Source organism: Ailuropoda melanoleuca, chromosome 1 (genome assembly GCF_002007445.2).
Source record: "Ailuropoda melanoleuca isolate Jingjing chromosome 1, ASM200744v2, whole genome shotgun sequence".
NCBI lineage: Eukaryota > Metazoa > Chordata > Mammalia > Carnivora > Ursidae > Ailuropoda > Ailuropoda melanoleuca.
Genome location: NC_048218.1, coordinates 83,513,467 through 83,540,395, shown reverse-complemented (window position 1 = coordinate 83,540,395; position 26,929 = coordinate 83,513,467). Strand labels below are relative to the sequence as shown.

General features: G+C 36.4%; 1 protein-coding gene across 10 annotated transcripts in view; it reads right to left on the bottom strand.

Annotated features, from left to right (window-relative positions):
- Nucleotides 1–26,929, bottom strand: part of PEX5L (peroxisomal biogenesis factor 5 like) — a 235,470-nt gene that overhangs the window by 175,941 nt on the left and 32,600 nt on the right. Inside the window, exon 1 of one of the 10 annotated variants that reach the window (XM_019794234.2) lies at nt 1,238–1,280. The exons of 5 other annotated variants lie outside the window; for them this stretch is intronic. Coding sequence is in view for 4 of the 5 variants with exons in the window: in XM_019794211.2 (XP_019649770.1) it covers nt 132–224 (93 nt within the window). In the remaining variant the exon portion in view is untranslated. Of the gene's footprint in view, nt 1–131; nt 1,211–1,237; nt 1,281–26,929 lie in introns of those variants that run through there. 4 more of the 10 variants (XM_019794211.2, XM_019794218.2, XM_034662433.1 and 1 more) reach the window with 4 other exon arrangements.

Here is a 26,929-nt window from a genome sequence, read left to right as displayed (position 1 = left end):
CAAGCTGACTTCCTTCCTATGACTTTGTTTTTGTATCCTCTTAGTCTACTGGTTGCCATAGATATTGTCCAGAGACCCTCTAATGCAAAACATTCATAAATGCCTTTCCAATTATTGATCTGTATACGTACCAAGTAGCTCATTTGCATGACCCGATTTCTGGACAAAAGGACATTAAGTAGAGATGGAATGTGGGTCCTTCCATCCATTTCACTGTCAGACATCCCAGAATTCTTTGCACCAGCGGCAGTGGTTTCATTGCCAGAACTTGCTGACCAAAGAACCACAGATCTTGCCCAGCAACGGTATTTATAATGTATGACAATAATCTAAGTATCCCTGAATCATTGTCTTGACTTTGTAAACATTGTGAAATTTTTGGCTAGCACAAAAAACCACTGAAACTAAAATTTCTTCCTTTCTAACTAATTTTTATCCTAGCACTTCTAGGTTTCCTGACTACTGTTCTAGTTTAACGCTTTTGAAAATACCCCATCTATTATTAATTATATATATTTTTATATTTCATCCTACGCATATAGACTATTCAGCCTCTTTGTCATAAAAGCTCTCAATATTCCCTTTTTAATGCCCCACCCCCGAATTTCTTGTGATGAACAAATCACTGCTAACTGATACAACAATGTCGGCATTCACCGAACTTAATTCAAGGCTGCAATTCTACCACCACCAAATTCCACCTTTCCAATTTAATCTCAACTCCTTATCTGATTTAGGAGTTTATTTTCCTGGGAAAAGGCTAGGTCAGGGAAGGAGATTATATCCACAACTACTCTAAGTAGAAGTTGGCATTTTCCAAGAGTGGGAGGAGGCATTTAGAGCTCTGATTTTGTATTTAAGCCCCAGTCTCCAAACAGCACACAACTGTACACAGAGTCAGAAGCCTTACAGTTTTACTCTAGAGTTAAGCAATATTTTCTAGTTCACCCCATAACCCCAGGGGGATTAATCCTTTTCTAAGCCATAATTGTTATTCGCTCACTTACTGCTTATTTCTAGTTCGAGCATAATCCTCTTTCAAGCACTCAGCTTCCCACTTTGACTGCTTAGATCAGCCAGCCCAGGCAGAGATCTTCAGCTCTCCTCCCTCCTCCCAGCCAGGAATCCCTGTCTTCTATCTATGCACTTTTGTCAAGCACAAAAAGCAACTCCATAGCTTCTGCGTGGTCTTTCCCATTAGCCAAAGGACTGAACTAGAAGGAGAAAGAAAGCTAACCTCTCTCTCCACTGTCCAAGCGTGAAGGAGGCAGGGCTTCTGTGGGAGGAGAAGCGAGAGGGTAGTCACTTCCTGTGCCCCTCCCACCTCCCCTGGCAGACAGTGGAGCTGAGGATTTCAACTGAGGCAGTAAAGTCAGGCCCTCTCCTCCTCAGCCTTAGCATGCTGCCTGCTGATAGTCGGTTCTGTGCACTGCTCACCTCTGTGCAGCTGAGAAGAGAGCATCAGTGCAGTGGAGTTAAAATGATGAGGACTTTGAGGTGGGAGGGGTGAGGAAAGAGAGAAAGAAAACAGTCATTTCCCGAGACTACCTCACTCTTTATAAGAAGCTTTCAGCTCAGGAGAAGTGTCCAATGTCAAACCCCAAACGCATCATCTCCCATCTTCCCCACGCCATTCTGAATCCTTTCTGAGTAACAACAAGGAGACTCATCTGGTTCTTTGTTAGTGCTGATAACTTTTTTTTAATACTATTGAATCTGATCCATAGTTTTCTTAAGAATATTGAGTCTAACTGGTAACCTTTCCTCTCTGCAGACATTCCATTATCTCTCCTTAACCCTATTTACCTCCTGCTTCCCACCCCTTCATTCTCTCCTCCACAAAAGTGGAACAGAAAGGTGGATTTACTCACTTGAATTAAATAAGCCATAAAACTTATAAACTGTATAGGAAAACGATACATGGCCACGGACCTGGGATGCATTATATAAAAAAATTTTGCAAGTAAGTAATAACAAAACAAAACAACAACAAAAAAACCCCCAACAAAACAACAAAATCTGATGGGATAAGGACCTGAAAAATGAAGATCCCTACATTCATTTTAGAATAGGAGTTTACTAGAAAGTAAGTTTTAACTGAAAGACACTAGTTGTTTGTAGGTCCAATTAAAAGGATTCTTCATACTTATTAGGAATGGAATAAAGGAAGGAAATTTTGAAAAGGAAAAGAAACACATTACTTAGTTAATTGCACAAATTAGCCTCAGTTGCAATTTTTGCCTGAGTACAGAATAATAATGTAAATAAATATAAAGGTTAAAGATTACGTATAAAAATGCAAACTGGTGCAGCCACTGTGGAAAATAGTATGGAAGTTCCTCAAAAAGTTAAAAATAGGAGCTACCTTATGACCCAGCAATTGCACTACTACGGATTTACCCAAAGGATACAAAAATAGTCATTCGAAGGGATACATGCACCCTGATGTTTATAGCAACATTACCAACAATAGCTAAATTATGGAAATAGTCCAAACGTCCATCAACTGATGAATGGATAGAGAAGATGTGGTATATATGTATACAATGGACTATTATTCAGCCATAAAAAGGAATGAAATCTTGTCACTTGCAATGACGTGGATGGAGCTAGAGAATATTTTGCCAAGCGAAATAAGTCAGTCCGAAAAAGACAAGCACCACACAATTTCACTCATACGTGGAATTTAAAAAACAAAACAAATGAGCATGGAGAAGAAAAAGAGAGGGAGGCAAACCAAGAAACAAACTCTTAGCTATAGAGAACAAATCAATGTTTACCAGAGGGGATGGGTTAATAGGTGGTGGGGATTAAGGAATGCACTTGTGGGGCAACTGGGTGGCCTAGGCGTTCGTTAAGCATTCTGGGATTGAGCCCCACATCAGGCTCCTCCGCTATGAGCCTGTTTCTTCCTCTCNGGGAGTGCACTTGTGATGAGCACCAGATGTTGTAAGGAATTGCTGCATCACTGAATTGTATACCTGAAACTAATATTATTATACTGTATGTTAACTAACTGGAATTTTAATAAAAACAAAAAATTACATATAAATATTTTAAAAATATTTTTTACTATTATTTATTATTTATTACTATTATTACTATTATTATTTAATGATAAAGAGTAGACCTGAACTTAGTAAAGCAAATGTTACATGAAGAATATATAATAGAGACAAAAAAAACAAAGACCTCCCCACTCTCTTTTTTGTGGTTGTCAGTATTCGATTCCTATCATCTTATCTTCCCTATCTTCCATCCCTTCTTCTCTACCACCTTCTTCCCACAGCCTGCAAAATTGCTCAGCTTTCCTTGTTCTAAAAGACTTCCTCACATCTCCTTTCCCCTAAAGACATTCATTTAATCTCTCTTATCTCTTTACTGTCAAATTTGAAAGAGTGGTCCATGCTCACTAGCAACAGCTTCTTCCCTTCTCTTCACTTTTAAGGTAATTACAATCAGTTTACAATTTACTGTAATTGTATTCACAGTCACCAATGGACTTCTAATTATCAGATTCTCTAGCAGTCCATTTTTAGAGGTAATAGTATGAATTAGCCCCTAAAACAATTTGTGATTGACTACAGATGTCAGGATGAATGTAAATATTACATCTTTCAGTGGTCAAGTTTGCATTATTTTAAAAAGCATCTCTGCTGTTATTTACACTATTACAGCTCTTAAATGGTGTTGCCACCAAATGAATAGGGTCTCGATGAGAGGGAGGAGGATTGGGAAAAGAGATGATGTACTGAAAAGATACGTGCTAAGTTTGTGACGTCTTTGGAAAGTTCATCTGAGTGGAAAGACCCAGTCGGTTCTTTGGATATATGGGTCTATATCTCAGAGGAAAGATAAGGGCAGGACATATAGATTTCTGGGGATAACTAAAATTGCGGGAGTGGATGAGCTCATTAAAAAAAAGAAAACACAAGGACTGTTTTCTAAGGCCAAAGTCCTAAAGTATTGTTACATTTAAAGAATGGGCCAAAGAAAAGAACTCAGGGAAGGAGGCTGAGTAGGAGTGGTCACACGCGTAAGAGGAGAACCAGGGGAACACAGTCAAAGAAAAAAGAGCTCTAGACAGTGTCAAATGCTGATGAAAGGTTAAGTAAGGATGTACAGTGCAAACTTCCATTGTGTTGGCCATGCTGGCAGCCATCAAGGACCTTAGAAAGAGAATTCCTGGAACCAAAATCAGAGTAACTTAGTGACTACACTGGTAGTAAGGGAGTAAAGATACTGAGAAAGGACTTCTTTTCCCTTATAAAAGCTTGACTGAAAAGAGAAAGAGGGAAAAAGATATAAAGATGGTAGATCTCGTGCTTAGTGTTCTCCCACAGTTTAAAAACAAAGGGTGGGAAGGAAGAGGAAGTGGAATGAGAAAAAATAGAGGGGAAGAATACTGGGAAAATTGTAGTTTCCCTCCTCCCTTTTGTAAAGGTCCTGAGTACGTTTATAGTTCTAGAGGCTACAAGTGAAGAAAGTGAAACTGGAGATGCCAGAGAATGAGGGGGTAGAATTCATGAGGCAAGAAAGTGAGAACAAAGGCCTTTTGGAGAAAAACTGCATGCTTTTCTTTGAAAATTCACAATTACATGATATATATTTCTAGGAGAAAAATCTGTAAGGTTACGTACCAAATAGTAAAAGTTCTTTTCTCTGGGAAATGGAATTATGCATGATCTATGTGTTCTCTTTATACTTGGGAGTACTCTTTGAAATAAGAATGAATTTCTTTCATAGTAAAAAAGAAAATAAAGTGTGATTGCCTGAGAAATCCATAAAATTGCCATAGAAAAGACTCATATAAGTCTCCTTTGCAGAAAAACGATTGGGTCAGGGCTTTACCCTTCCTTTATTATGTTTCTGGAGGAATAAAAGCTTGTTTTTTTAAAAAAAATGTGGAGTTTCATGCTACAGTTATTGCTTCTGTCCCTTGTGGCAAGTGTGATAGTATGGTGAAGTGAATGTTTTGTTTATTGCATTTAATATGCCTCTTTCCTCTTGACTCTCCTTTATCATATTAAGCTTCCCAATTCTTTGACATCATTTGGGTCCCATGTCCCTTCTTTTTTTTTTTTTTTTTTTTTTTAAAGATCCGCAGTGTCAGCACAGCCACAAACACCATGGCTGTGGGAGCCAAAGAAACAACGAAAAGAGAAAACAGGAAATGAGGGAGAAGGAGGTGTCTGGGGTTAGATCTCGAGAAAGTTTCCCTTTGCTTAGGACATAAACCTGGACAGACTTTTGCAATTAAAAGGGTAATTTTTAGATCTTTTATTTTTCTTATATATATATGGCGGAAATCAACTTTCTGAAGGAAAAATGTCATCATTACAGAGCATCATCTGCAGACGGGCTTCTTAAGTCTGGCATTTCAAGGACTATTTTTTTTTTCTTTTTAAAAGACATTTACAGTTGCGTCCCCCTGCCTGACCCTCAGTGTGGTGTGGTAAAACATATACAGTAAAACAATGTTATGGTATGATGAAACATACTTATGGTAAAACAAAATAGCCACAGGATACAATTTTTTTTAGCTTTGGGCCAGGTTTGGGCAAATATCACCTATGGCAATCAAACTCAGTTGTAAAGGTTTATTGCTGGGTGAAAAAAGAAATACAAGGACAACAAATATGTTGGTATATTTTAAGCTGTATTCTAAGTCATATGCACATGTCTAAATATTTAGTAATTTTTATTTTAAGTCAAATCTAATTGGGAAAATAGACATTCCAGAAACTTACTTGTCGGATAACATAACGTCAGTGACACATGGTACAATTTTCACTAAAGCCTCAAAGTCCCTCCTTACTGGCTTTTTTTTTTTTTTAAGATTTTATTTATTTATTTGACAGAGAGAGAGACAGACAGCGAGAGAGGGAACACAACAGAGGNCAGAGGAAGTGGGAGAGGAAGAAGCAGGCTCCCAGCAGAGGAGCCTGATGTGGGGCTCAATCCCAGAATGCGGGGATCACGCCCTGAGCGGAAGGCAGACGCTTAACAACTGCACCACCTAGGCGCCCCCTTACTGGCTTTCTGTCTTTAGTGTGTCTGTGGTCTGTAGAAAATAACCTGAAGAGTTCACAAAGCTCAAAAAGTATTTTCTAATTTTCCAAGTTTTCCAAAGATGAGAATTCAACATAAATAATCACTAAGGCTTATGTCATTATGGAACAACATTTTCTTAATTATACAAATTCATATCAGGTATGTGCCTTCTTATATATCTTTGCAATATTTTATTGTGAAAAGTTTCAAACACACAGCAAAGTTAAAGGAATTTTACAATGAGCACCTGAATGCTTCCTTCCTAGATTCGACCACTAACATTTTATTATACTTGCTTTTTTGGGTCTATCTGCTGTGATATATTTTGAAAGTATAGTACATATTACCACATTGCTGCACTGTCTTTCCACCAAGGTTTCTTTAATTTAATTTACTTTTAAAACTCAGGAAAGCAAAACTATTGGTTCAGTAAGCTTCCAAAATAAGAACACTAAAAGTTCAGGATTTGTTGTTTTCCTACAGCGAATTTTGTTGCTTTCATTTGAAAAGCAAATCAGTGAACTCCATTTCTAGCATGAAGTGCTGGAGATAGGTCCTATCACCAGGATTAGGGAAGAGGATTTCTGATCAAAGGGCTGGGGTTTTTATAGTTCTGTCAAAAGCAAGTGATCAAACAATTCAACTCTTTGAAGGGACAAATTCATGGTATGACAGGCAGTTTCAGTTGATATTAATCATCAGGTCCTCAATTTCATATTCTTTGACCATCAAAGAATGGATTTTTTTTAAAGATTTTATTTATTTATTCGACAGAGAGAGAGACAGCCAGTGAGAGAGGGAACACAAGCAGGGGGAGTGGGAGAGGAAGAAGCAGGCTCATAGCGCAGGAGCCTGACGTGGGGCTTGATCCCATAACGCCGGGATCACGCCCTGAGCTGAAGGCAGACTCTTAACCGCTGTGCCACCCAGGCACCCCCATCAATGTTTTCTGCAAACAAGTTCACTTTACTCTGGGCTACATAGTACGTATTCACCTCTGGAATTTGCAACAAAGTAGCAAGCCTCAACCGGCTCAGAAGGTTAACGCCTTCTCAGAAAGGTTACATATGGTCTGAGGAACAGTGCTTGGGTGATTTATTGAGATTACGTGGGCAGAAAACAAAAATTAAACTTGAAATTTCAGTTATGTCAGATTCAGCAATGTTCCACATGACATTGAGGACAATAAGTAAACTCTTAAACGCCCCCCTCAGTCCCCAAAAACAAACAAAACCACATTCAAAGAACAAACAAACAAAACACGATGTCCTTCTTCACAGGAAAATTGAGTCCAATTCTTTCATTTTGAAATTCTTATCTCTACAAAAAAATTTTTTTTTCATTTTCTCTAGCCTTGGTTTTTAAAGGTATATATGTAGTGGTATTTAGTATGCAATGACTGATACACAAAAATTGTTTTCTAGGGCACCTGGGTGGCTCAGTCAGTGGAGTGTCTGCCTTCCGTTCAGGTCATGATCCCAGGGTCCTGGGATCGAGCCCCACATTGGGCTTCCTGCTCAGTGGGAAGTCTGCTTCTCCCTTACCCCTCCCCCTGCTTGTTCTCTCTTTCTGCCAAATAAATAAATAAAATCTTAAAAAAAATGTTTTCCATCAATGACTGAAAAAATGATATGTTTTACTAGATTTCTTGGCATTATGTAGTCTTGGTGCTACTTCCAAAGCAAGGTGAAACTAACAAGCAGTGCCAGTTGACATTTTTACCTGCCGTCACTCAGACAGTAGGACCAGAGTGGTTGCTGGTCTAAGATAGGTAAAGAACTGGAGAGAACTGACATTAGTTTGGATCCCTGAATGGCAAATGAATACTACTATCACTTTAAAAAGTTACCTCCCTTAAAAAAAACTTTAAAAGCTTCTCCCCCCCAAAGAAAACGAATAAAAGGGCAAACTATGTATTCTATACCTTGTCAGTTGAGAAAAAAAAAGAAATAATCTAAAACTGAAACTATTACTTGATGTTCTGCTTCTGATCCCCATTGACACGATATCCTATTTTTACATGCTCTGGCTCTAGTGGATGGGGATGGAACGGTGTTATCCAATCTCAAACACAGCTGTACTTCTCACTGGCCTCTCCAGGGGCTCCTTTTCTCTCTCATTGGTAGTCAGCACACATGGCCTACACCTGCCACCGACTTCTTTTATAACAACTGATCAGAGCATGATGATTTTATGTCCTTGTGAAAAAAAAACAGCAACCTTTTTATTTTAATAAAAATAAAGGAAAAAACCCCTAGTTGCTTTTATAAGCTTTCTGTTCCTCAACCATGTTATGCCTCTATTGTCATACGTTCTCTAAATTTGCACATTGTTTTGACACTTTGACACGTGTTCAAGAAAAACTTGTTTATGCAATTTTGTTTCCAAGAAGAGTCAGCCCAGAGTTTGTGCTTTGGCCACAAAATCCATGGAAAAAGTTAAAACTGTTTCCCAGTAAGCTACATCTATGTGACTGATTGACTTATAACCAGCTTTTCTGTTATGGCTCAAATGAATTTTGAGGATTTTTTTTCCATGTGGATCTACGTACAGACATGACAGCTTAGAATAAATTCCTTCTGTTCCCCCAAATGACATTTCCTGGAGGCACAGCCATCACCCTCACCTCTGGGCTCTCCCACATGGCCTTGATAACCTTAGGAATCCTAAATCAACACCACAATGCTCACCATTTCTCTATCAATCTCCGTGTGGCTTCTTTAATTCATCCCTTTTCTCCAGTGGCTTAAAAATTCACTGATGACAACAGTACAAATAAGACATGGCAATCCCTAGAGGGTGGGCAGTTCTGGGGTTCCTATCCATCTTCTTCTGGAAGATAAAAGCTTCTGGGTAACTACTTGTTGAGGGAGCTCTCCTAAGTCACAGGGACAAGAAAGATCGGGGCCACAGATAGCTCATTTATCCACTGGACATGAAAAATGAAAAGATTAAAACAGCAGAGTCTAAAAGACATAGCCAATTGCATACACTACTTTATGACAAGCATCAACTAACACCTTGGTTGATACAGAAAGTGTTACTACTAACTGGGGGAAAATACAACAGCTTATAATTAAAGGCAAACTTTAAATAATTTTATTTATATAAAGCATTGTGACCAAACACCTGAGCTCAAATATTCTGTGAATCCTTGGTTCAAATAAAAAGGGGTTTAATGTCTAGAAATTATATATTTGGGTCATGAAGGCAAAATTAATTTGAGAAGATGCAAAGTAGATTATGCGGCAGTGTTGGACATTCAAGTACTTGAGTTTGTTAAGGCAAAATTGTATTAGTCTGGAACGATGGCTGCTTCATGTTGATGCATGACCATCCTTTTAGCACTAGGGAAGCTAGATTCAGTCAGTGTGGTAATGTGTCCTATTACAAAAAATGTAATAGGCGGTGGATTACTTCTGACATTTTCACCAAGTTTGGTATTTCCATTACTGGAAAAAATAAGCACAAATGCATTTGAATACACACAGTATCTTGACACTTAAGTGATTCTTATAGGAAATTCTATATGACTTTATCAGCTGATAAGAAAGAAAGGGTCTTCAAAAAAGAACAATTATAAAAACTCTCTTATTTGGTGATCAGATAAGGGATATAGGAAGCTTCTTGAATATGGCTTTATTTTTCCATAGCACGAATATGAAGTATTTTCATTTTATTCTTGTGCCTTAAACATTTCATGTGTCTTGTACTTTACAAAACACTGATGCAAATGATGAGTAGAAGCCGTCCCAGTGGAACAGAGTGCTGGTGTGTGTGTGTGCTTGGGGAACGGGCGCGTAGAAGAGTGACAAGGTGGGAAGAACAAAGAGATGGCAGGGCCTTCTGACATTTGAGAGGGGGCTGCTGGGGCTAGAGCAGATTTGGGGCTTGGGGGAGTGATGCCAGATGAGGCTGCAGAGGAAGGCGGAGTCTTAGAAATCACATCTTTATGTTAAGGGCAATGCGCAGCCATTGCAGGGTTTTAAGCAGGAGAGTGACATTATCAAATCTGTGCTTTAGGAAGCCCACTCAGGTTACAGGGTGGGAAATGGATTGGAGGAAAGAAGCCGCAGGCAAGGAGAACATCTGGGGGCTACTGAAATGGTTGGTGGGTGACAGTCATGGAGTCTGTTTAAACATAAGCCAAAATCGTTGACTACACTCTTACCCTTTTATTAAGACATGCTTAATTCATCACACTCTGTATCATGAGATTACTTCCTCAACACTGGCTACTGTAAGTAAGTAATAAAAGCATCCCTGTTTTCTGTAGTCAGGAATTAAATGAGCAGCAAATGGGCCTACAACTGACATACTCTAGGCACTCATGTAACTTGGTAATATCTAAAATCATTTTAGGAAAAATTCGATGAAACAAAAAGAAAGTTTTTGAGAGATACAGAGATGGACTGATAGCCAGAGACAGATATAATATTCTTTGAGACAGGAAAACATTTTGCACTCAGCAAAGGATACATATTTTTGCATTCTGCCAAGTGCTAAAGCAATATCTAAACTTTTCTTGTTGTTTCTTGTTATTGGACAAAAACAAAGAGAGTCTGTTTAAAAAAATACAATGTGAAATTGTTCAGTGCTGCAGAACATCTAAAAGGACTTATTGTGATTTCTGACATCTTGATGCAAACCTAAGAATTGAACTGCCTGGGGAGTAATAAAATATTGAAAAGATGTAGACTTACTCAAGTGTATTTGTGATATCATCAAGCCTAATGTGTTTTTAAAAGAATTGAAATGGCATATTTAGAGGTTGGTTTTAAAGAAACCACTTGCTTCCATTGCATTTCACTTGTTTTTAACTTGTCAGAGGATAAAACCTTGTAATAGGGGAAAGCTGGAGTAAGGTAAGGTACAGTAAGGCAGAATCAACCACAACGTTTATCTTCTTGCTCAAGGTTTGGGGATTCTTGCTACTTAATGAGACATTCTTTTGTTTTGATAGTCAAAAATAAGTACGTTACGTGAAAAATATTGAAGATATTCAGCTACAGGTAAGCAAACCTCAGAGCTACAGAATGAACATCTTTCTACAAGACTACAGCATCCCAGCGAGTGTAGAGGACCACCAGAAGTCCTCTTCCAATTTTAATCTTACATTTTTCTTTTTTTTCCTCTTCAGGAATCAAACCTCAAATATCAGATACTTCTGTTATGGAGGTCATCACAAAATTTTAAAGACAATGAGAAAGACTTCTTGAACAACACAGAGCAGAGAAATCTCAGTGATGAAGAGTGTGAAGCCCATTCACATCAGCTTGACTGGGAGCACTCCAAGTATCTGAAGACTCTTCTTGCAATCTCGGATTAATGCCCCGAAGTGAATAATATATTGATAACATATTACTGAGAGACAGAGAGTGACTGATGCTAAATTACTTTAAATACATCTTTGGAAGTAGATATACACTTTGGTAATCCTTAAAAACTCCTGCAGTCTTAAAAAAAACACAAAAAACAAAACACAGCTCTTGCACTCTTGTCAAACCGTCCGGGGTAGGTGAGTGTGGAGGTTTTAAAGAGAAAAGAAGCAAGGCTTTAGTAAGGAACAGCTAAATTGCCATGGATAGTATGGTACCCCAAATGGAAAAAGCCTTTTAAAATTGTAAGAGCAACATCTTCTCCTTAGAAGAAATGCTAAAAAAAATTATTTTTAAAGTACAGAAATGCACCTATCACATTGTTGGTGCTCAGTAAATATTTGATGAAATACTTTTGCTTTGTGGCAAAAAAAAAAAAAAAAGTTAATTACTCCCATTACTTCTAACCCCTCTTAATCTCTCTGGTTGATGCCATTCCAGAAAAAAGTTTATACACCTACACATACAGATGTATAAATAAATGTTCATATATACATACACATGTATTTTTATGACATAAATGTGACTATAGTACAAATACCAAACTTCTCTTTTTACTCAACAGTATATTGTGGATATCTTTTCATGTTAACACATATCCATATCTACCTTACACATCAAAATCCACCTCACATTACCAGTTTTTGTTAAGAAAGTTTAAGAAATCCTGGAAACCACTAGAATGAAGAACACATTTAACACATAAGAGGAAATAACATGTAAGTATTGTCCACAGAACCCTGATGGTTTCCGAGGTTCTTTCAGGAGGCCTGTGAAGTCAAAACTATTTTCTAATAGTACTAAGACATTATTTACCTTTTTGCTGTGTTGACGTCTGTATTAATGGTGCAACAGCAGCAACAGTGGGTAAAACCATTAGCACCTTCGCATGAATCAAGGTGGTGGCACCAAACTGTACTAGTTGGGAATAGGACTGGCCATGTAAAAATAACTGTAATATTATTTTTACTTAAAAATGAGGGACGGACAAACTATCCCTACACAAACTTAGGAATCTGGCAATTTTTTTCTTGAAAATAAATGAAGAGAGATTTTCATTTCAAGGAAAACAACCAACAATATTTGTTGCCAAAATTCAAGCTCTCAGTGAAAGCTAGAATTTTGAAAAACACATCTGCCACTGTCAGCTTGCTAATTTCTCAATAGCTAAAGATGTTTCTCATGAGATCAGCGATATTGATGAAGTATTTTTTGATACTGTATAATGAAGTATGGCAACATTTGAAGATACGAAGAACTCAGTGTGCCAATATTTTTCAAATGACCAATGCATGGCAAATTATCAAAACCATGCATGAGTTAAAGATCCACTCAAAATGTAAGGAAAACCAATGGATATTAATGTAAAAAGTACACAAAGTTCATTGATAACACCTCAGATTCTGCACTGCTACAAACTTTAAGAAATATCACCTATTAAGTTTTGGTGTAGAATCAAAGAATATCCATAGTATTTGAAAAGGCTCTGAAAATACTCCTTCCTTTCCCAACTGTATATTTTTGTGAAGACAGATTTTTCTTCTGATATTTCAACCAAAAAGAAAAAAATTGTGACAGATTAGATATAGAAGCAGGTATGAGAATTCAATTTCCTTCTATTAAGCTCTTCTATCAAAGAGACTTGAAAAAATGTAAAGTAATGCCATATTTCTCACCAAAACTTGTACTTGTTTTGAAAACAGAGTTTTTACAAAAAATGTTATTGGTGTTAGCATGTAATATGTTTTATTGCTGTTTTTAAAAGATTAATAAGTACATAGTTAAACATTTTTTTAGTTTTCTTTTCTAGCACAGTAAATGCCCAACGTGGACATAATCTACATAAACAAAAGCTCTTCGGGGTCCTAATATTTTTTAAAGAATACAGAGGGTCTTTGGGAAAAAGTTTGAAAACCACTGTTATATTAGAATGACTATAAATTTGTTCTGTGCTGGTAGAACACTTTGCTTTTGGAAAATTAGTTTTTATTTTCCTTCTCTCTGATGGTTAAACAAAGCCAATTTATCTCTTTTTGATTCTGGTGGAAAATTCCATAATAGACCATGTCAAAAATTATCCAGTTAGTCTTATGACAAATTTCATTGTGTGTTACTTACTATACATATAAATTATATTTAATGATTATAATTTTAGGGTTTACAAATACTTAGACATAGTTTATAGCCTTTACTTTTCTTTGGCCATTCCATGAAGGTAGGTATTATTCTCCTTTTTAATCTGAGGAAATGGATAATGAGAGACAAAAAGTGCTTTGTCCATCTAGAAAGAGCTAGAACACAGAATCAAATTCAGTTCTGTTGACCTTATGCTTTTTGTGCATCTTTGAATGGAAAAAGAAAGCCTTTTGGTTATCATTAGCATGGACTATGCACTTCAGCTCTTGTACAATAAAATACAATAAAAATAAGGGCTGAGTATTTTGAATTTGGTCAAAGATCTTGACTTCTCCCAGCCAAGGCATGTGCAATAGTGCTTTGTGTATATTAGGTCCTGTTATTATAATTTTTTTCCACTTAACCTAGCAGTGTAACCCTGCGCAAGGCCAGAGTAGCCTGGGTTTCATCCAACTCTTAGGTCAAATACGGAAGGGCTCAATCAATAAGACAGAAATAAATAAATGATATACGAAGAAGCTCTAGAACAATTGCAGGCCTGAACAACAACAGAACAGTTTCCAAGTGAGAAATCGGAGGTCATTCTATATATGCTGTTGACCTACACCTCAACTTAGCACTCAAATTTAGATGTGACCAGATAGGTCAATATAGTCAATATATCCCTTTTCTGCTTACCAGGACTGGTCCAAACCAGCACTGAGTGGCTGCTGACAACATCCCATTTAATGGCTTCTTCCCTATCTCCATCTCAGGCTGCTGGAGCCACGTAATAAGCCTTGAGAATCCAGGCAAGATCATCCAACCTTAGCTTTAAACCCCATTCTCATTTTCCTAGTTTGGGTCCTGTTGGCTTCAGACCTGGAGCCCCTGTTCACTGACTTTCTTCAGAAAGATGCACCATTTGGATGACCCACCTAAGTCTTGATTACAGTGTCTCTCTGGGGCCTTTCTGCCCCACCTCAGTCCCATTTTATTGTACAGAAGGCAACCTGCTTCTGAGCCCTACTTGCAGATGCAGGAAGATTCAGCACTAAAGGGCTAAAAAGAAGTCCCACAGGATGAAAGCATGAGTCAGACTTCCTGGTGACTCCTGCAGAGCTCTTCAACTGCCTGATGTTTAGGGGCAATGCTAGTGAGATGTGGCTGGGTATGGACATACAAGATGAGTCAGATTCTGACAATTAAGGGAGGTAAGAATTTCTGGAAAAAGTAGTTCATCAGCAGAGAAATATTAATGTATTAATTTATCTGTCTTGCACATTGATCTCAACACAGTACATGCACATATCGATACCAAATAAGAATAATGATCATAACAGCTGGCACTCATAGGAACAATCTCATAACTTTTTTCCTGCATAAACACAACTTCACGCAACAATAATAAAATGATAATGACTCATTAAGAATTTCAGTTTGTTATAGTAAATTTACCTTGGGGAGGATGGTTTGCTATACCATGAGTTTGTTTATATTTTTCTTAGTTTTCAAGTGAGGAAATGGAAAGTCCTAAAGGTTCGGGGTTTGTTTTTCAGGGTCATGTCCAAAGTCATACAACCTTTGAGTAGCAGAGCACAATTGGAACATAAGATTTTCTGACTAATCCAGAAGGTTGGATTCTTTTCAGCTCAGCCCCCTGCCTCCAGCATATTTCCATGTGACTGACAGCTGGAATGATATAATGCAAGAACGCATGTTTGATTAAGTAGAAAAAGCAAGAATTTAAGAAAAGTCAACAGCCCTTTAGTACTTTTTTTAGACAAATATCGAACTCAAAGACATATAGTGAAAAGGTAAGAGGTCAGTCCCTGAGGTCAGATTGCTTGGGTTAAAGCCAGCTCTAACATGTCCTAGCTGTAGAGCTTTGAGCAAGTTATGTAACTTTTCTATGCCTAAGTTTTCTCATGTGAGAATAATATCAGAACCTATCTTCTTGAGTTATCAAGGAAAAAAATTTAATTAATACATATGAAGTGCTAAGAACTGCTTGACACATATAATACACTCAATATATATTGGCTATTATTAGCTGTTACATTTCTCTCCCTCCTTCTCTTCCTTCCTTCCTTTCTCCCTCCCTCCTTTCCTTCCTTCCCTCTTCTAACAGGTTGAGTTGACAGTGTATAAGCACTAAGGAATCTCTCTAGCAAGATGGCAAGACTCACCAAAGATGTCTCAGAAACTCAATCTTGAGGTTAAAAAAATTTTTTTTTGACTGGGATTTAAAAATAGAACCTGGTGAGAAGCAATTCTTGCTGTGTCAACTTTTAGAAGGCTGTACTGAGAAAACCCAGTAGAGCTTTATTTTAAGAAGACCCTGAATGGCTTAGCTGCAGTTCATGGGTACATCAAAACATGCCCTTGACGGCTGGCTTTCCTGTGAACCTAAAACCAAGCAACATGAAGAGTTCTGGCCTGACCAACCTCCCCTCCCTAACAAAAAGCTGACTATCCCGAACTCAGGTGCTGCTGTCAAGTAACTGGAGCAGAACCCCAGCAGCGAGCCTTCGTTGCTAACCCTCTTCAAGTTCATCTCTTTGTTAAATCTACTTTTAACACAAACTGGATTTTTTATATTATGTTTCAGGGATGGTGCCAAATATTAAGGATACAGAGAAAAAGTGACTACAGATGGTGGATTTGGAAAGTAGGTAGAGAAGGACTTTTGGTCTTGTCAATATTTGGGTCCTAGCCTTGTTTTCGTTGCTTTTTTTCCCCCAGAGGGCTGGTTATCGCAACTCTTTAGACCTGTGTTTCCATTTTCAAAGCTAGGGTTTGTACCAGAAGATCCTTAATGTTGTTAATTCTATGATTTCTTTTTAAACTATTGGGAAGTCAGTTAATTATTAATGGTGATTAAGAAAGGACAATTATTAATTAAAGAAAGAAGCTAAGCCTATAAAGTATAACATTAATTCAAATACTGAGGTGGATTTAGTGCCTTCTATAAGCTGCTATGTTCAGTTACCTCATTTCTGTCAAAATCAGTTTTTCCTAGCTAACTGAAAGGGCTGCAACAAGCTTAAGTCTACAGTCCAAAGCAACAAATAGAAGTAGTTGAAACTGGATGTTAAAATACGTTTCTCCGCAAGGAATATGTTGGTGCTTAATTGTCTTTATGTGTATGTGTAAACACCTGCTCAGAAAAACTTATCAGGCCATAGAATTCACTGAAGGGAGTAGAAAGAGGAGACACAAATGTATTTAGGAGCCAAATTACAGGTAACAAGCCTGAATGAAGATATTAGCAAAACCTGCTATGGTCTGGCAAGTTGGTGTTTATATAGTAACCAACTTGGATGTATATTTTTTATACTATTTTGGAAGATTCTTTACTGAAAAATCAGTAAAATACCATTTTCAAGATAAAACTTGAAAAGACAAGTACACACATTATGTCATGAAGAATGGAGGATGGACTTGGAATGCTTTTTCTGGCATTGGTCTTGGAATTGACTGAATTCACTGATATTTTTTTGCACAGGCCTCCAAGGAAATCAGCAGAACTCAGAGGTAAGGCTAAGTTTGAGCCCTGGGACAGAACAGTTGCCTGGCTCTATCCACTATATGCAGTCAGGGACTGTAGCTCATGCTTGCCTTGTCTGTCCCACATGCACTGACTATAGTTTCTGATACAGAGCAGGCACTCAGTGAATACTAAAAGTTAATTATTTGATTGATAAGGATTGGCATTCTCTCCACCCCGGCTTAAGTAGTACTGTTGTATCCATGAAACCAACGGAATTACTCTAACCCTAGTTCCCTGTTCTCTTCTCCACCATTGTACTAAAAGTTAAACTTTTAAAAAGTGCATTTGAATTTTTAAAATCACATTGAACACATACTAATCTGTACGCTAATACTAATATTAAAGATGAAACAACTGAATCACACAGAAAGGTGAAACGTTCAAAACCAAAATTAATAAAAAGTAGATAATGTATGTCCTCAAGAACATATCCCATAATATTTTCCTCTGGGTTCATAAATTCAACTAAGAAAAGTAAACCCCTCTACCCTCACCTCCCAATTTCTTCCTTTTATTTATCAAGCTCCTAATATGTCCCAGTCACTGTACAAACACTCAGGAGACATAGAAATGAATTAGGCCAGTACCCTATCCTCCATCATCTCACAATCTAAATAAAAGTATTTCCCAAAATTTCCCATTCCACTGTATTGTCAAGAGATTTTCAGTAGTCATTACAGAATTATTTCTCTTGGTTATAATCTTTTAAAATGCAACCAAATCAATTTTAAAATTCAAATTAAGCACATAGGTTGTGCTTGGCATGATAGCAATGTAAAGTTTAAAAAACACTTTAAATTTCTGTAATATTCAGACCTATACATCACATGCAATATAAAATATTACAAATATTTTACATTTGAATAGCACCTTAATGTTTATAAAATTCTTTTATTCATCTGTTTAATGCTTATTGAACATTTTTAGTCATTTTGTTCTCATGACAACCCTTCAAAATAATAATAATAACTAATATTTATTGAGTATTTATGCTGGGCCAGGCCATTCTGTGTTTTACATAGATTTATTCATCTAGTTCTCACTATAACCTTATGAGAACTTTATTACCTTCATGGTAGATGAGGAAACTGAGAGAAAGAGAAGTTAAGTAGCTTTCCCAAGGAAGAGCCAGGGTTTGAATCTACACAAATGCCTAGATCTCACTCCCAGAGATTCTGATACAATTGGTCTAGAGTGGGCTTGGGCATCAGTATTACTTTAAAGAGATAATCATTTAACTGAACTCCTCAGATGATTCCAGTGTGCAGCTAACAGTTGAAAACTACTTGAGTAGAGCCAGTGTCCCTAACTAAGCAGTGATTTACAATCAGAATAATTGCATTTGTGACTAAAGTAAGAAATGATTAAATTTAGGGCAATCTAGATCAGTCTGTAGACCCCATGAAATCCAAGCGTCTACTGTATTAAGGAATTGGCTAAATTACATAGGGCAGATTTATTAATGTCTGCAGCGGAGAGGTAAAGCACTGGGACAAAGTGAGCTCATGGTGCATTGGCCCGAGTCCGTAGACTCAGCTCCTCCCCATATTACAGTAGTCCAATAAAGTACAAATTGATATACAGTGAGATCCTTCTTGACACAAATTTCTAAATCTGGGGCTGTGCAGTTAAAGATTTCCCTCATCTGTTGCCCTATAAGGTGTGGTCAAGTATAATCAGCATCATAGGTCTGGTTAGGGTAAAGCTAAATCAGGTCAGCAGAACAGAATATTGGAGCTTAGAAACTTAGGTAGAATGCCAAACAAAACCTGATGGTGTGGCAGGAAAAAGTTCCAGAGAGCACACAGAGAGGTAGATATCATCAGGAAAAACCAATGGGACAAGTGAATAGGCAAGGTTATGGATTCAGGATTCAGGTATGGGGCAGCCAAGACTTCTTGGGACTAAAGTGATTCTTACGTGTTTCCTATTTGAAGAACTGTGGCCAGCTTTCAAAAACTTGCCTTTATTAACTTTAAAACTTAGTTTTTTTACATTTAGGGCCAATAGATTTTTGTTGGTGGTGGTGTTGTTTTTAATTTATGATAGAGTGAGTGAGTTTACCTTAATTACACATCACAGTAGACTATTTGGACAGACCGATGTACCCTAGACCAGCTTAGTCCACAGAGGGCTAAGTAGTATTTTCAGGTTTCTTTGTCTTGAACTATGTGAACGAACTTCTTACTACACATCAGAGCAACTGAGCTCTGGCAAACTGAGTTTATCATGATTATCTAGATATGGCTTCCAATTTAAATATTAAATGGAAGCCGAGTGGTACCACAGCTTACCATTTTTTCCTCAAGCCATCATATAGCCATCGGTCTATAAATGAGGTGTCCCTCATATCACAAAAATTTTATAAATACTTGGAACTTCTAATTCCCACCATTCCACTATTCTAACAAGATGGCACCTTGCTATGAAAAATTATTCAAGGATCTTCATATACACACAATTTTAAGTAGTCACCCTAGCATAAAAACTCAGCATATTGGGTCTGGCATTATAAATGTATTCTTTTGCAAATCTTGGAATGTGTAGATACTTTATAGATTACATAAATAATCACTACAATCTAGTAGGAGAGCATGATAACACCTTAAATGGGACTTTCTCTACCAATCATTTGCTGTTTTAAACAGAGATTCTATATGTATAAAATTTTCAAAAATTTTAGATCATGGAAATGACTCATGGGGAATAGTGAGTTTTCCAGTAATAGTGACTTTGATAGAATCATTCCATGATATTATTTGTAAAAAAGTGGTCACCTAAAAGAATGCCATAAAAGAATAAAAACTTAGCTGTTTTTCACAGGTATATTTCAACTCAAATGATAAAAAAGTGACTCATGAATCATTATAGAGGTGCCTTGAAGTTAGGAGTATGTTTTTGGATATTATTAAATCACATTTTGTTTTACCACTTTCTGATCAAACTCTTACATGTATTTCCCAACATTCATGTGGAGGACAGTTATTAAATTATAGTATTAAGTATGGCTTAATTAAGCTAAAAGTTACAGGTAGGTGCTTTGGATAGTGCTTTGTTGCTAAAAATCAGAATGTCTTGATTTTGCTTTTATGATCTAAATGCATAAGGCAAAGTTAATGAGAAACAAAAATTGTTTACTATAGCTACTAACACCTGATATAAATATGTCAAGTATATCATTTAAAGATATCTTTGTTGCTGTCCCTTTTTTTTGAGTTTTTATTTAAATTCCAGTTAGTTAATATACAGTGTAATATTAGTTTCAAGCATATAATTTAGTGATTCAACACTTACATACGATACCTGGTGCTCACCATAACAGGTGCCCTCCTTAAATTCCATCACCCATAGTGTTGCCCCTGACAGTCAATACCATTTGACCTTGTGTCAGTTACTTAATGCACTTGAACCTCGGTCTTCTTATATGTAAAATGACCGGATCAGATGAGATTATTTCTAATGTCTTCCAGCTCTAGCAGTCCATGGTCTATGCTTATAAAGGAACATTTCTTTGGCCATAGTATTTAGAAACCTCATATAGATACTATTATCAATCATTTTCAATAGAGAAAAGATATTGGACCATATCTTACTTCAATATATCACCTACATTTTCAAATAACATTAAACTCTTTTTTATTCCATTAGTTTCTATTTCTCATCATGTTCTGTCATTATGATAATATCTAAACTGTTGATTGTTAGTACCAATAATTTATTGAGTGCCTACCTTGTCCCAGGAATTCTGCTCAGCATTTTAGTTACCTTATTTCATTTAATTTTAATAACCTCCTAGGACTTTCAATTTACCTCCTTTCTTAATGAGAAAACTGAGAGGTAAATGTACTTGGTCCATATCCATGAGCTCACTTGGCTAATCATTTTAAAGTTGAAATGTAAACCCATTTGTTTAATTCCTATCCTATGGCTTATTTTTCAGTCAAATTGTTTGTTTTCTTATTGTTGAGTTTTCAGAGTTCTTTTTGTCTTTGGATAATAGTTCTTTATCAGATGTGTCTTTTGCAAATATTTTCTCCCAGTCTGTTGTTTCTTTTAAATGTCCTGATTTTATCTTTTGCAGAGCAGAAGTTCTTAATTTTAATTAAATCCAGCTTATCAATTATTTCTGATTTTGCCCATTTTTCTACTGAGTTTTTGATAGATACATAAATGATAAAAAGGGATCATAGTATATATATATATATAATTTTGTAACCTGCTTTTTAATTTAATATATTAATGAGCTTCCTCCCTGTAAATATGTGTTTTTTCACAATGTCATTTTCAATGGCTGGGCGGTGTTACATAGTTTAACACTAATGGTGGACATTTTAAGTTATTATTAACTTTTGTTGTCGTTATTGTTCATAAAATAAGGCTTCAAGCCATGTTCTTGTAGCTAAACCTATGTGCATATCCTTTGGATGGTGGTTGATAATTAGTTACATTTATTTTCTATTATGTTTTCAAGCAATGATATGTGAATTTGATTTCAAAACATTAATGTTTTAATCATTTCAAATTAAATATTTAAAGCATATATTATATATTATATACACAAATATTTGGTTTAAATGCTTTAATGGGTTTATATCATATGTATTTTCTTTTAAAGATTTTACTTATTTATTTGGCAGAGAGAGAGAGACAGCCAGTAAGAGAGGCAACACAAGCAGGGGGAGTGGGAGAGGAAGAAGCAGGCTCCCAGCGAAGCAGGGAGCCCAATGTGGGGCTTGATCCCAGGACCCTGGGATCATGCCCTGAGCTGAAGGCAGATGCTTAACGACTGAGCCACCCAGGCACCCCTATATTATATGTATTATTTTTATAATCTGGTCTTTGTTTTGTTTTATTATCTTGCCTATTCCTCCTGCTTCCTAATATATTCATATCACTCTATCCATTTCAAGTGTAATTAACAATGCATTTTCTCTATTTTAACCACAGTCACAAGCATACCTATTTGTATGTAAGTACATTTAATCATATACATATATACATTAGTTGGGATTGTCATTGTTTTACCAATACTGTGATATTATAGTTCTTTGTGGTTTTTTTCTTACATAAACATGAACAATCACCTAAATCAACCTTCATAGTTCTATTTCATTGTTTTTAATGCTTGCATGTTATTCTAGGCATGGATGCCCCATGACTTTTTCAATCTTTTTTTAAATGGGCATTCACTTGGTTTCCTTTCTCCTCCAAATCTGAACAATGCTGTAATTAGCATCCTTGTGCATTTTTTCTTAAGTCTGGATGTTTTTCTGTGGGATAGAATGCTAGGAGTGGGATTACTGAATAGAGAAATATACATACATTTAATTTTAAAATAGCTTTTAATTGCTTTAATTTCTTTTTCTTGGACTGGGTGGATGTGAAGTGATATCTTTCATTGCATTTCCCTATCAGTTCATTTGAACATCTTTTCATGTTTGTTGCCCATTTGGAGCTTCTCCCCTAGAAAAGTCCCACTTGTACCCTGTCCCCCGTTTTTAACTGGGTTGTTGGTCTGTTTATTGGCAATTTGTGAGAACTTTTTGCACAGTATGGCTGCTAACCTTTTGTCGACTATGTTGCAAATATTTTTCCAAACGGATGTTTGTTTAGCAATATAATCTTTCTTTGGTGCATATTCTTAATTTTTTCATCAAAAAACAGATTTATTTCAGTTTCAACTGCTGAAAGTCAGCTCTCCTAGAATTGTGGAGAGACCACCTAACATATTTTACAAGAGAAGACTGAGATAACAACAAGCATAATGAAACTCTTCCTTTCAAAAAAATTCCACAAGTATAGTCTTGGTTAATCAGGGAACAATTGTAATAGCGATACAGAATGTCCCACAGAGATCTAAATTATCTTATATTTTCATAGCATGCTAAATCTGGAGGGGATCCTAAATATTATTTTTGGATAAATCCTCATTCATTTCACAGGCTAGGAAACTATGATAAATGAGACCAAAGAGTGTTCCTTTTCAAACACAGAAAAGAGTGATATGAATCTAATCCATTCTGGGTTATTAACAGAGATGTAGACTGGCAAATTCAGGTGAGAGCTTGGGGCCTGGCTTCAAATACCCTATTGAGACTTTTCTAAATAAAGCCCGAAATTTTAGCAGCTCTGTAAACAAGTTGATTCAGAAAACTGTCTCCAAAGGGAGCTTAGCTCACTCTATTCTGTCATGCGAAACACAGAAAACATCTGTGTCTTAATCCATTATTAGAACAATCTGTACTATGCTCCATTCTTATCTGTTACTGAGTAGGAGTATATTAGGTTTTTTAAAGGATTGTCTTATTTCTGTGGCCTCAAACTGTGCATTAAAAATGAAAAACAAAAACAAATTAAAAAAAAACCCAAACTGCCATAAATTTTAATACCAAACTGCAGTGAGTCAAGATATAATTATTGCATCAAATTTATATTATTGATATCTTAATCCTTTAGATAAAGTGCCCAAACGTATGTAAACTGGAAAACTATATTTTTACATCTTTACTACTTGAAAGTTTTAATAAAAATATAATCTTCAATGAAAATAAAAACTTTTCATATCTAAAAGCTCCAGAGGCCTCAAATCTTTGATTCAAGTTTAGTTATGGTACAGTTGTTTTTCTATTTGGAAGGTATTTTTACATGTTTTATATGGAAATGTGAATTTAACCTAAAAGTTTCTAAGAACAAAAGGCAAATAAATAATAATCGCATCTCACCTAATGCTCCTTAAACCACTACTTTGGCTCCTTTGATTACTAAAGTGATATTATAAGAGAAATTAAATTTCTTAAAGTCTAATACAAATATGTTGTGCAAATAAGTGAAGAAGGCACAATCATGATTTGAATTTACAAATAAGGCATGTGTGGTAATGCTCTAGTAAGTGCTATTGACCACTGCTTTTATCCCCATCAATATCTCCCTTGGCTAATGTATCCAGGGAATCTAATATTTTCCCCTTCATCTGACAATTTCAGTTATGAAGAGAGAGTGCTATTTGAAATAGCCTTCCCAATTTGAAAGCAATATTATTTGAATAGTAAGGGTTTAGAAAGGTCATCCTATAATTTATTTTTTTGCTCTTAAACTGAATAAACAAGATTGGCTGGAAAATCAAATCCTGAACACATTACCAGTAGATTTCTATGGTCCTCAGATCTGATATTTATAGAGACCTCTGTTGCTAGCTGTATAGATGGCCAAATTTAGTAAAAGCATTTTAGATTACATCTTCACAGTTTTATATTCACAATAGGCAAGCCAAATTCATCTTTTAGTTATTAAGAATATTTACTGTACGGTTACTGCTTGGTAAAATTTGGAAATAGAAAGGAGACTCAAACTGCACATAAAACTTTCTCATTAAGCTAAAGGGAACTTTATCTGGTTCACAAAATATTGAAATAATATCCAAAACAACTGGGTATATTAATATGAATGAAAATGCTATCACTTCTATACCAGGACCCAAGCATATACCAAACAAAATGAAATGGAAACTTGCTACTGAGCTATCTGACTAGTTGTTTTGTTTTTTTTTTGCATACGTTCAAAATCTTGCTGCATCAGAACTACCTAGATTTTTGTTAAAAATGACATTCTTAGGCTCTGCATAAAATATGCTGAAGTCAAATCCCTGGGTTGGGGCCCAGGGAGTTGCACTTTCAAAAGCACTCTAGACAGACTCAAGTTTGAACATCACTGACTTTGACAAAGCAGAATACCTCGTTGACCTTGATCTGAATCACTCTATAAGAACTTGAATAAAAGAAATGTGAAATACAGACTAGAATTACTCAAAACTTAGGATTTTCATATGAATCTGACGAGTGAAAATCTGCTTAACATTTTTGTAAATGCAGGATCTAGAACACATTAAAGTAACTTTATGAAATCTGCCAAAAGCTTTTCTTTTTCTTTTTCTTTTCTTTTTTTTAGGGAGGGAGAGAGGAGGGGCAGGAAGACAGCTTTCTTTCTTTCTTTCTTTTTTTTTTTTTAAAGATTTTATTTATTCATTTGACAGAGAGAGAGACAGCCAGCGAGAGAGGGAACACAAGCAGGGGGAGTGGGAGAGGAAGAAGCAGGCTCCCAGCGGAGGAGCCTGACGTGGGGCTTGATCCCAGAACACCAGGATCACGCCCTGAGCCGAAGGCAGACGCTTAAGACTGAGCCACCCAGGCGCCCCCAGATTTTTTTTTTAAATTGGGCTGTTTATACATACCAGTTTTCCCTATTTTTTTTTAAAGATTTTATTTATTTACTTGAGAGAAAGAGAGAAAGAGAGAAAGCAAGCACGAGGCAGGTGACAGGCAGACTCCCCGCTGAGCAGGGAGCCCGATGTGGGACTCAATCCCAGGGTCCTGGGATCATGACCTGAGCTGAAGGCAGATGCTTAACTGACTGAGCCACCCAGGCGCCCCGAGAGAAAGAATCTTAAGCAGCCTCCATGCCCAGCACTGAGATCATGACCTGATCTGAAATCAAGAGTCGGATGCTTTACTGACTGAGCCACCCAAGTGCCCCTGCCAAAAGCTTTTAAAAAGTATTTTTAAAATAAAATTTAGCCCATGTACATATTTTTCTTATTATATTAATGTTTAAAGATAAGACAGTAACATTTTTTCACAATATATAGTAAGAGAGTATAATCTTTCTGATTGAAAAAGAAACCGTGTATTAAAAATAGACACCGAGAATGGTGAAATCCTAACAAATTACTGTACATCAAATTACTACCCTTAGAACAGAAAAATAAAATTGAAAATAACTAAGTGTAAATGAATTGATGAGTCTTAATTTACTCCTAGCACAGGTATGCTTTCCTTTCTTATCTGTTCAAAATGGAAATTTTTACAAATGTGATATGTCGCTATTAGACATGCAATATCTAGGCATAGGGGCATCCATCTTAATCATGTTTATCTTTGAGAAGTTTCCCGCTATTGTTATTAATTCAAACTTATCCAATACGACTTCAATCAAGTGACACAAAAATCTACCCAGTTTTCCCTTGAAGTGCTGCTCATTAATGGATTCATTGCTCTCAGGTTGTTCTGTGCTTCAACCTTGAGTAATTAACAAAACCTCTATGCTTTAATTGCTAATCCTTCCCTTAATGGCAGTCTATGACATTTTTAATTAATTACTTCAGTAACCTAATTTCCATTCATATCAAGGTCTTACATTCTCTTCACCATTTCCTTCCTTATTTATTAATTATTTTTGTTTCAAGGGTACATTAACCCAATCCCCGCAGCAGTAAAGAAACATACAAGGTCAAAAGGATGTCCTAAACCTGTGAAAGAGAAACATATCTATTTTTTTTTTTTAAGTACCAAAGTTAGGGGAAGATACAGTGAGAGCCACTGAGAAGAATAGAGAAAGAGAGAATGAACCCTCAAATCCCATTTACTAATGACCAGACTCTTTAGGTGCCATTCTCTGGCTTTTTCATTCAGCTCAAATGCTGATTTTTAGAATGGAATGTTTTGCTTAATTTGTTTACATACTTCAGATTAATCAAATAATTGCAGGAATTTAACTTCATTTCATTTTGTGTAAACATAGCATTGATCGGTAAATGATAATTTTACTTACCATTGCTATTTTCAATTGGTTAAGAAAATATCCAGTTTTAAATAACTTATTTTCTCCATTCAGCAGAATTTTTTTTTTTGAAGATTTTATTTATTTATTTGACAGACAGAGAGACAGCCAGTGAGAGAGGTAACACAAGCAGGGGGTTGTGGGGGAGGAAGAAGCAGGCTCATAGCAGAGGAGCCTGATGTGGGGCTCGATCCCAGAATGCCAGGATCACGCCCTG